The sequence below is a fragment of the Triticum dicoccoides genome, chromosome 5B (assembly GCF_002162155.2).
Source record: "Triticum dicoccoides isolate Atlit2015 ecotype Zavitan chromosome 5B, WEW_v2.0, whole genome shotgun sequence".
In the NCBI taxonomy this organism is placed as follows: Eukaryota; Viridiplantae; Streptophyta; class Magnoliopsida; order Poales; family Poaceae; genus Triticum; species Triticum dicoccoides.
In genome coordinates, this window is record NC_041389.1 from 147,313,850 (window position 1) to 147,325,537 (window position 11,688).

Below are 11,688 nucleotides of genomic sequence, written 5' to 3' on the forward strand. Positions count from 1 at the left end.
CATAATCTCATAGTCCGAGGAACTTGTATAAGTCATGAAGAAAGCAGTAGCAATGAAACTGACACGATCACAATGCTAAGCTAACGGATGGGTCATGTCCATCACATCATTCTACTAATGATGTGATCCCGTTCATCAAATGACACCACATGTCTATGGTTAGGAAACATAACCATCTTTGATTAACGAGCTAGTCAAGTAGAGGCATACTAGGGACTATATGTTTTATCTATGTATTCACACATGTACTAAGTTTCCGGTTAATACAATTCTATCATGAATAATAAACATTTATCATGAATTAAGGAAATAAATAATAACTTTATTATTGCCTCTAGGGCATATTTCCTTCACCTCTCTCATAATAATTTTCAGTAGCATCATGAATAGATTCATCAATATAACCATCACATAAAGCATTCATTTCATGATCCAAAAGCATAAAAAATTTAGTACTCTCCATATAAGCAATTTTATTCCGATTCATAATGGTGGGAGTATCATATGAAACTCGAATACTATAATTGTTCCCACATTAAGAGAGTAATGTCCAGTAAAAGGATATTCAAAATTATGACAATAATTATCACTACTTTTTATAACATAAGTATCATTACAATAATCATCATAAGTAGGAGGCATGCAATCATCATAGCAAATTTGATCATTCAAAGTAAGGGGACTAAAAGGATCATCTTCATGAAGCACAGCATACCCAAGCTTGTGGCTTGGCATATTATAAGCATAATTACTCTCATCATTAATAGTATGAATAGCACCAACGGTATAACAATTGCTATCATCATAATTTCCCAAGTTGGTGCCAAAAAGATTTCCAAGATTATAATAAGTATCATTATCATCCCAGTCATAATCATCACAACAAGCAATAGGCATAACAAAATCATCATCAATAGTGCTCTCGGACATTGTGCCATAAGACATAGAAGCAATATCATCATCAAGTGCATCATCTTCAACAATTATTTTTGATTCATTTTCATGAGGCACAACAATAATAGGAGCAACATTATTTGGGAGAGATATCTTTTTTCCTCTATTCTTTCTTCTTTTCGTCTTCTTCACCACACCATGTGTGGGTTTAATTATTTTTTCAAGCTTCTTGTTGAAGAGATTAATTAGATAGGAAGCTCCTCCTCGTTACCTGATTCATCATAATAAACACTAGCAGGGTATTGGGAAATATTTTCCCTTTCAATAGTACTATCTTCATATTCTATTTGTTTTATTGTCTAAGATAGCTGGCAATATAAGGATTCTTAATGCAATTTACCGCACAAAACATATAAATTTCCTCTAGATCAAAATCAAGAAATCTCTCGAGATTAAATTTTGGAAAATCCTTAGTTATATGTTTCATTTCTTCATACCCCAAAATAAGACTAAGCTCTTTATGATGCTCAAGGGTAATCAAGTTATCACAAATTTTGGACACGATTTGATCATGAAAGAATTTGCATTGGAGATTTAAATGACCATGTTCGTTGCAAAGTTCACACGGATGGCAAAAAAATTAAATCTTTCAGCACAATCATCTAGCCTCTCTTGCAACTTTTTCGTTTCTAAATATTTATGCTTCTTACAAAATCTATCTTCCCTTTTTGATGTGCAATTGCACTCCCAATTCACTCCACAAAAATTGACATGCTTATAAGAAACATTTTTGTCATAACTTGTGCAATCATCATTAGCATTTTGGATATTCAAAGAATTCATACTAACGACATTGCAATCATGCTCATCAATCAAATATTTTGTGCCAAACATTTTATTGACTTCTTCTTCTAACAATTGAGCACAATTTTCCGATCCATCATTTTCAAGAAAGATATTATAAAGATGACCAATAATATGATGCAACATCAATTCCATTTTTTATGTAATTTATTTTATAAACCAAACTAGTGATAAACAAGAAACTAAAAGATTTAATTGCAAGATCTAAAGATATACCTTCATGCACTCACCTCCCCGGCAACGGCGCCAGAAAAGAGCTTGATGTCTACTACACAATTTTATTCTTGTAGACACGTGTTGGGCCTCCAAGCGCAGAGTTTTGTAGGACAGTAGCAATTTTCCCTCAAGTGGATAACCTAAGATTTATCAATCCGTGGGAGGTGTAGGACGAAGATGGTCTCTCTCAAATGACCCTGCAATCAAATACAAGAAATCTCTTGTGCCCCCAACACATCCAATACAATGTCAATTTGTACAGGTGCACTACTTCGGCGAAGAGATGGTGATACAAGTGTAATATGGATGGTAGAAATATATTTTTGTAATCTGAATAAATAAAAACAGCAAGGTAGCAAATAGTAAAAGGGCACAAAAACGGTATTGCAATGCTTGAAAATGAGGCCTAGGGTCCGTACTTTCGCTATTGCAATCTCTCAATAGTGCTAATATAATTGGATCATATAACCACCCCTCAAAGTGCGATGAAGAAACACTCCAAAGTTCCTATCTAGTGGAGAACATAAGAAGAAATCGTTTGTAGGGTACGAAACCACCTCGAAGTTATTCTATCCGATTGATCTATCCAAGAGTTCGTACTAAAATAACACAAAATAATTTCAGATTCATAATACTCGATCCAAAACAAAGAACTTCAAAGAGTGCCCCGAGATTTCTACCGGAGAAACAAAGACGAGAACATGCATCAACCCCTATGCAAAGATTACCCCAATGTCACCGCGGGAATCAACGACTTGAATGCCAAAACACATATCAAGTTAATCAATATGATACCCCATTGTCACCACGAGTATTCATATACAAGACATATATTAAGTTCTCTCAAATCCATAAAAATATTCAATCCGATAACAACGAAATCTCAAGGGGAAAAATTCAATTCATCACAACAAGATAGAGAGGGGAAAACACCATATGGTCCGACTATATTAACAAAGCCCGTGATACATCAAGATCGTGACATCTCAAGAATGCGCGCGAGAGAGACTAAACACATAACTACTGGTACAAACGCTCAGCCCCGAGGGTGTACTACTCCATCCTCATCATGGCGGCCGCTGGGATGATGAAGATGGCCACCAGAGATGATTCCCCCCTCCGGCAGGGTGCCAGAACGGGGTCTAGATTAGTTTTCGGTGGCCACAGAGACTTGCAGCGGCGGGACTTCTGATCTAGGTTAACCCTGAGGGTTTTCGGAATATTTGGGAATTTATAGGGTAAAGAGGAGGTGCAGGAGGCCACCGAGGTGGGCACAATCCACCCGGGCGCACCTGGCGCCCTGGTGGGTCGTGCCCCCCTCGAGGCACCCCCAGGTGCTGCTCTGGCCCATTGGGAGTCTTATGGTCCATAAAAAATCCAAAAAAAGTTTCGCGGTGTTTGGACTCCGTTTGATATCTGCGATGTGAAAAACAAGCAAAAAACAACAACTGGCACTGGGTCAATAGGTTAGTCCCAAAAATGATATAAAGTTGCTATAAAATGATTGTAAAACATCCAAGAATGATAATAAAACAACATGAATACTTCATAAATTATAGGTATGTTGGAGACGTATCACACAACTAATATGGAAACACCATAATTCATGTTCCAGTTAATCAAGCAACTTGAAAGTAATGATTTAATAGAGCCCTTGTAAGGATCGAGCTAACTGAAACTAAGAACAACACCATATCTTCAGACAAACAAAGAAATCAACAAGTTGACAGTGTTGGTTTCCTCAGATACAGCGTGACACCCCCAAAACAAACAAATTGCCGCTTTTGGTCTGTGTGGAGAAGAGGAGGGCATTGTGACACCTTAAAAACATAGAGTAATCTACCAAATAAATGGAATCTTCATTTAAGATCGATCAAGATCGAGGCATCCTTCTCTTCTCCACAAGCCTAGCCGCCGGTGTCCTCCTCTTCTCCACAAGCCCAGCCGCCAGTGTCTTCCTCCTCTCCACACAGACGCGGGATATGTGGCGTCAGCTCCCCACACGCCCCACCTTGAGCGCCACCACAGGCCACAACGATGCATAGCGGCTTGGCGTCAGCAGCCATCAGACTGAGCGCACGGACATGCTCTGCACCGTGCTCTCCATAGGCGCCAACCGTCAAGGCACCAACCGCATCGTCCACGACCTCGACCCCGCGTGGCTGCACCTCTCGCTCACCTGTTAACTGCTCCGCCCTGACCGAGCTCTCCGGTGGCAGGATCCGGCATGTAGAGGCGAGGCGACTGCTGGATCTGGCAATGGATGAGCAGTGGCGGCTGCCCCCTCCACTCCCTCGTAGAGCCGTACTCGACCCTGTCTCTCATAAGTGTCAAAAAATGCGTACCTCAGACGGACCGGCCGAAGCTCGAGCCACCAAAACATCCATCGGCGTAATGTCGGAGGCCTCTAACAGCGGCAACGCACAGGCAGGCGGAGAACCTTCAAGCACAGAGCGCTCGCATCGCGCAACCTCCTCCGACAATGGCAATGCACAACGCAACCCACCCCAGCCCAGCGACGACCACACAAATCCCTCCCCTAGCCCGCCTCTCCTCTGTACACAGCTAGGCGAATGCGGCCGTTCAGCACGTTTTGCGAGGCATTCCCAGCCGCCACGCCGCCAGGCTACCAGAAAGATCGGGCTCCCTCGCCGACATACCGTACCCACACCCGCCAACCGCTGACTATCAAGACCCACCAATTCGCCAACCCTCCCAGCGGGCGACCTGGTCAAAATCAGGGGCGACAATGGAATCGATTAATGCAATTGACTGCCAGGCCTCACCCCCTAGGAGCTTAGTGATATAGGAGATGTGTGAGGTGAGACCGTGAGAGGAGCAATGCTAGATTGACGTAAAGCTAGCTACGTAATCTACGTATTAACTGACGTGTATAATTAGGATTGGCCTTTGGGTGAGGCTGGGGCCCACCCTCCCGGAAAACGGAAAATCAGGGGGGAATGTTTAGATTAGAGAGAAGGTTTCGTAACCTTGCGTATGTTCTCTTCGTAGGTGTAGGATTTTCGCCATGAGAGACATTACAGTCGTCATTTTGCCTTCTCCGCCAGCCGCCTCCTCTGCAGCACGCACCAACCCCACCACGACCTCACCCCGTCTCCTCCTATCGCCACCACGGCCTCGCCCCGCCGGCCGTTATTCCCACCACGGCCTCGCCCCTCTGCCCCCTATTACCACTGCGGCCTTGCTTGCCGCCAATCCCGTGGATCTTCCCTAGATCGACTCTGCCGCCGCCATCCTACTGCCTAGAGTAGATCAAGATGCAAGCTGCTGGACACGATGCGGGAGGAGGCATCTCGAATTGGACCGTGCGTCGACGTGCCCGCCGTAATCATCGCCCCCCGTGCTTGGCTCATACAGTCTCTCCGGGAAGGAGTTCGCAGGTCGCGTAAGTGCTCGGTTATCAGGGTGCTAAAAAAAACTCTGTTTGAGCTCGAGTCAAACCCAACAAAACGTGGGCCCCGCCACTGCCATTGATTGAATTGGCTATTGGATGCCCGGAAAATACGTGCGCCCCACCAACTTTTGCTCTTTCCGACCGAGCCGCACGTTCCTTTCGGACCGATCGGCCTAACCCCAAGCCCCCCAAGCCCCTCCGCCGCCGGCCGGCCGGCAACCCCAGCCCTTCCTTTCTGGCCCTCCGCCGTAGCGGCTTTCTAGATTGCCACCCACCCGGGCCTCACCTCTCTCTGCGCATCTACTGGTTCGTTTCGGCCTGACATTTTTTTGTTCCTGCTATGCCCTAGAATTGGTTGTCTGGATTGATTTCCTTATTTTCTGTTCACTTTTCAAGCTCGGTGAAACCCTTTTGTCCTTTGAGAGACGCTAGGCCCGTTGTGATGTGCTTATGTGAATATTCAAGGGAATTTTGGGGACATATTTGTGGCCTCTTGTAGGCCTCGTTTGACGGAAGGGGGGTTGGAAGGGTTTGCAGGGGAGAATGAATTAGAAATGCGGAATGTACATCTGTGCCCCCTTGGGTCTGGAAAACCTCCCTTGTCAAACCTCAGCCCCCTTGGGTCTGGAAAACCTCCCTTGTCCAACGAAGCCTTAGGGTTTGCAGTGGGAGAATGAATTAGAAATGCGGAATGTACATCTGTGCTGTGACTCTGCAAGATAAATTTTGGAGCAGCAGGGCTTTACCATGTTCTTTTTTACAAAAAATTACAGTGTCATGCATGCATTTGTAACAGTTTACAAACAACCATATGGGACATCAATATTACCTGTGTAGTGTTTTCTAATACTACGATCCCATGAATCTTCAATGTGTGTTTTTCCCCTGAAAAAGGTTGCTGGAACATAATTACTGTTGTTTCATGTCCTATAACCACATCCTAGTAGTTTCCTTAATCAAACTGATCATTCTACTCCCTCCGTCCCTAAATATGAGTCTTTCTGGAGATTCCAGTATAGACTACATACGGAGCAAAATGAGTGAATCTACACTCTAAAATATGTCTGTATACATCCGTATCTAGTTCATATTGAAATGATGAAATCTCTGAAAGATTTATATTTAGGAACGGAGGGAGTAGTATATATTGCAGAAAGTGGTGTACCATTAGCTTTCCTGCAAATGCTTTTCTGTAACTCCTTGTTTTTCTATTGCAGCTTGCATATAATATAGTAGTACAGTAAATATGGCTACAAAAGTTCGCCCACCTTCTACTGACGCAGAAAAATTGGAGGTTGGAGAAATAGATACAAGAGCTCCTTTTGAATCTGTCAAAGCTGCAGTGAGCTTATTTGGTGAAGTAAGGTTTTCATCTGACAAATCAGCTGCGAGAAGGCCAAAGGCTCCTCAAGCAGAGGTAGTTACTTTGCAAGTTCAAATACTTAACATGCGCACATGCATGTTTGCCATGATTCACTCGCATAGCATGAATACTGAGGACACCTGCTCTAACCCTTGACATCCTTATACATGTATAATTTTGAAAAAGAAACGCTTCGTGTGTTGTGAAAACTGCTAGCTCGAAATGTTGTGTCATAAATTTCATCACTGAGAAGTTCTAGATGTTTCTAATCTGTTGAAAGTATACGTGATTATTTTGGTGCTGATCTTGCTTGTTTATCTCCTCTGAAATCTCTAATTATTTCCCATGCAGCATTTTGTTGTTGAGAAATTTACCCCCTTTCTAGTCAATTTAGTTTACAGCATGTTTCAGTGAGTAATATATGCTGTAATTTGGTACCCACTCAATGTTGTCACTTACATATGTTTTCCATTTATTTGTTTTAATTGATGGTGAGGGCGAGTGTGTTCTCCCATTTCGAATTGTCAGCCTTTACCTTATAGAAATAATGATTTTTTTTAAGAATGTGGATTGTTTTTAAATTTACATCCTCGTGTTATGAGTCTTGTGATGATCCCTATGAATTGTAATCCATGTCATGTTTTTCTATCTAGGCTACTTAATTTTGATTGTAATTTGTAGGATCCCTTTGCACTGTTCCATGCAAAAATTCCCATTCGTACAAATGTCTTGTAAGAACTCTGCGTTCTCCCTATGGTGTATCAGACACCCTTTGGTGCAAACCCTAGGATTTCCAATCCTTTATGGCCCAGGAAGACATGCCATTGCAATTATGGTTTTCATATTCCTCTATGGATTCTTTGAAATCAAAGATACCCTTAAATTTGCAATTTCCCTATCAGATCAATCTGCCTACACATATGTACAACAGCAAAGCCTTTCAGTCCCAAACAAGTTGGGGTAAGCTACAGTTGAAACCCATAAGATATCGAAATCAAGTCATGGTTCTGGCACGTGGATAGTTAAGTTCCACAAACCCTGCCCATGGCTAAATCTTTGGTGATATTCCAGTCCTTCAGACATGACATGCAGATATTTCAGCCAACCAAAATACAATACCGCATTTCAGTCCCAAACAAGTTGGGGTAAGCTAGAGTTGAAAGCCATAAGATATCGAAACCAAGTAGCTAACTTCCACGCACCCGTCCATGGCTAAATCTTTGGTGATGTTCAAGTCCTTTAGACTTGACATGCAGATATTTCAACCAATCGACATACCATACCCACCTTGCCATGCAATGCAGCGGCCACACATGATAACATCTTTGTTTTGTTCCTGGTAGAATATCAAGTAGCCTAATATTCATGGTAGATAACTTTCTCTTTGGCCGGAGAATTGTGTCATTTTATGTAATTAGTACCAGTGGGAGCTGGAGTTACTGGACTAATATTTTAAATTGGTCTGGTTTTTCCATTATTTTGTTTTGTTTAATCTTTGGGAATGGAGGAAAAAAAGCAACTTGTTATAAATTGCAATTGAAATTTTGCTCAACTGTACTAATTTTTGCAGAAGTGACATATAGGCAGATAGTCGAACATAATTTGTATGATGGAAATTTGTATCACATTTTCAAATAATCAACCAGCTTAACCGCCCACTAGCTCTACATTTCCTGGCTTAAACTTCTTGGGTCTTCTTTCCAGTTATTTCACCTCTTCCCCTTTTTCATGACTTCTGATATTACTTGTACTGTCAGTCAGGAACAGTGTATTGTCTTTGCCCCTACATATCTGGCTTCTGCAGTTCACATATTACTGATGCAATTACATCGCATAATTGGCATATCTCTTCCTTATTATTCATGCAACACAGTTCACCGGATCTATTTGGTATCTGATTATCCGAATATACTCTGACTCTGATTTTTGAAACATACTTTCAGCAGAAGGTGTTAGCTAAGGAGACCGAACTTCATTTGGCCCAGAAAGAGTTGAATAAATACAGGGAACAACTGAGTAATGCTGAAACAGCCAGACTACAGTCCCTCTCCGAGTTGGAGAAAGCTAGAAAAACTGTTGATGAGCTAACTACTAAGCTGGATGCAATCAATAAATCCAAAGAGATGGCTATTCAAGCCACGGAAGATACAAAGACTCGAACCAAGCAGCTTGAAGGAGGCAGCCCGAAGGAAGCTGTTCGAAAAGATAGTCCCTTGAAGCAGGAACTGGACAGTGCAAGGCAACAGTATGCGGTTGCTCTGGCAGACCTCGATGCAGCCAAACAGGAGCTGAGGAAGCTGAAGAAGGATTTTGAAACCTCATTAGATATGAGGCTGTCTGCTGCCCAGAAGGAAGAGGAATCATTGCACTCGATAGAAGCCAACAAGGAAAAGGCTGCTCAACTTCGTAATGAGGCTAAAGCAATTCAAGAATCGCTTATGCACATGAAGGCAGCTACAGAACAATTACAGGAAGAAGACTCGCAAGTCCTTGTTGAGAAGGATATTGCTAGCAATACATATAAACAGGCTTTGGAAGAAACTGAGAAGAAATTGTCATATTTGAGAAATGAATTTGATCCTACTGCTTATAAAACCCTTAAAGAAAAGCTAGATGAGACCAACTCTGAGATTTCATCAATGCAGAAAAAGATCGAAGATGCCCGTGCTCTAGATTTAGAAACTGTTGCTGCTATCACCACAGAATTGGATGATGCGAAGGAAATGTTGCAGAAAGTAGCTGAAGAGGAAAGCACACTTCGGAACTTAGTAGAATCACTGAAGCTGGAGTTAGCAGCTGTAAAGCAGGACCACAGTCAACTCAAAGAGAAGGATACAGATACTGAATCCATTGTTGCAGATCTACATGTCAAGCTTCAGAAATGCAAATCTGAGCTTGAGGTAGCTGTTTGTGCTGAATCAGAAGCTGCAGCAGCTTCTGATGACTTGATGCTAGCTCTTCAACAGCTGTCGTGTGAGTCTAAAACTGCCCTGCAGGAAGCTGAAATGATGCAGAAGAGTGCAGCAGAGTTAAGAATTGAAGCTGAAGCAGCACGTGTTGCGTTAACAGAAGCCGAGGAACGGTTGCAATCAGCTTTGAAAGAAGCAGAAGAAGCAAAAGCAGCTGAAGCGAAGGCCCTTGACCAGATTAAGCAGCTATCAGACAGAGCAAGTGCTGTTCAAGCTTCAACTTCTGAACCCGGAGGAAAGGTCACAATCTCAAAAGCGGAGTTTGAATCTCTTAGCCGTAAGGTAAAGGAGTCAGAGAAGTTGAGTGAGATGAAAGTAGCTGCTGCCATGGCGCAAGTGGAAGCTGTTAGAGCCAGTGAGAATGAGGCAATACAGAAAATGAAAACTGCCCGGAGAGAGATGGAGGACATGGAATTAGCAACAGAGGAGGCACTGAAGAGGGCGGAGATGGCTGAAGCAGCAAAGAAGGCTGTAGAAGGTGAGCTTAAGAGGTGGCGTGAAAAGGAACAGAAGAAAGCTGCAGAGTCCGTGTCTTCTGCAGAAGCGCAAGCACACGCAGCCACACCTTCATCTGTACACAAGGCTCCTGCTGGAAAACCCACCGAGAAGAACGATGGGCATCAAAGGAGCAACAGAATGCTGTTGAGGAAGGGCTTTGTGTTGCCAAACATCACAGGCATGTTTCATAAGAAGAAGGGCCATGCCGATGGCAGTTCTCCATAATACCTTCCTGGGGAAAAATATGTATGATATCATCGTGGCTTTTCATTCTCATTGATATTTTTGTGGTTCTCGTTCATGTTTCCACTTTGTATAATATAGATGGTTGGATGCCATACTTATGTAATATATTTGTGGTTGCATGTAGTATGTTCTTGACATATAACTGCATCCAATGTATGAATGTTTTATCTGTTTATTTCTAACTCCTTTTCGGCCTCTGATAGGTACTACTAGTAGTTCTTCTGCTCCTCCTAAAAAGTAGTTTTTCTCCTTATATAAACACGATATAACCACGTTTGATTTCATATAATATGTGTACAAAACCATTTGATTTCACATAATGTTATTTCGAATTTGAAGTTTGTTTGAGTTTGGGAGATTATTTAAAATAATTTCCAATATCGTAATGAAAGAAAGGAGTGGACATAATATGACTTCTCCAAATAATAATGTTGGAAATGTTTTAAATAGGCTCCATTGCATTTGGGGTATTTCAAAACCATTTGTGATATCACAAGCGTGATAAGCAACTCAAAACCAGTCCACAACAACAAAAAACATTTATGGTTATTTATAAAACCCTATATACTTATTTTAGGGAAATTACAAATGCCTAAATGAGCTGTGGGCAAAATAAAAATTATTTACTAAGCTTAGTTTTGGCTGGAAATAATTTTCCTAGGTCCAGTACACTTATTTTCGTTTATTGTGATTTTATTGGATTTATAGGAAAATGTTTGGTAATATTTTAAAAATCAAAACCTTTTTTGTTATTTAAAAAAATAAAAAAGAAATCTTAGACTATATGGGCCAAATCCAGCCATAGGAATCAAGCAACCTTCGTGTGCGTGAATGTGTTGTTCAGCAATACTAACACCAGATTTTGTGGTTTTAAAAAAATTGTCCTCAAGTTCAAATCTGATCTGTCTATACAGGCATGTGAGATTGCGGCGAATTTGTTCATGCTGGCTTTTGCTGATTGATACTGCTTCTTCTAACCCATACTTGCAGATCCTCATATGCGCGGCCAAGGCGAATTAGGCGAATCGTTGCTGCTCTTGCTGGATGATAACAAGGCCGTGAGTGGACTGTTCGTCCGATTATCCAGATGTATCTACAAGCTGGCCACCTCCACAAATCAATGTATATTTTTTATCATGCAACGGTGCAAGGTCATGTTTGATTCCCTCAGCCTCATGCTATCTTATACTTCTTAACCTTTGAGTCAGAAGGAGAAAATTGGA

The 11,688-nt window shown here is 41.9% G+C and overlaps 1 protein-coding gene across 2 annotated transcripts; it reads left to right on the forward strand.

Moving 5' to 3' along the window:
* The first annotated feature begins 5,540 nt into the window (after window positions 1-5,540).
* LOC119307911 (WEB family protein At5g55860-like) lies at window positions 5,541-10,647 on the forward strand. Of its 2 annotated transcripts, none has more exons than XM_037584010.1 (3): window positions 5,541-5,695; window positions 6,607-6,806; window positions 8,699-10,647. In XM_037584010.1, the coding sequence occupies exons 2-3, from the start codon at window positions 6,636-6,638 to the stop codon at window positions 10,442-10,444; spliced, it is 1,917 nt and encodes a 638-aa protein (XP_037439907.1). In that variant the 5' UTR covers window positions 5,541-5,695; window positions 6,607-6,635; the 3' UTR covers window positions 10,445-10,647. The 2 variants fall into 2 exon arrangements, with proteins under 2 accessions (XP_037439907.1, XP_037439906.1); XM_037584009.1 differs by having other exon boundaries at window positions 5,542-5,695; window positions 8,696-10,647.
* Window positions 10,648-11,688: the final 1,041 nt, after the last annotated feature.

Excerpts from the sequence above, each read along its gene's own strand:
- LOC119307911 (XM_037584009.1), top strand. The coding sequence starts at position 6,636 with ATGGCTACAAAAGTTCGCCCACCTTCTACTGACGCAGAAAAATTGGAG. Across the intron at positions 6,807-8,695 it reads CAAAGGCTCCTCAAGCAGAG|CAGAAGGTGTTAGCTAAGGA; the intron begins GTAGTTACTTTG and ends ACATACTTTCAG.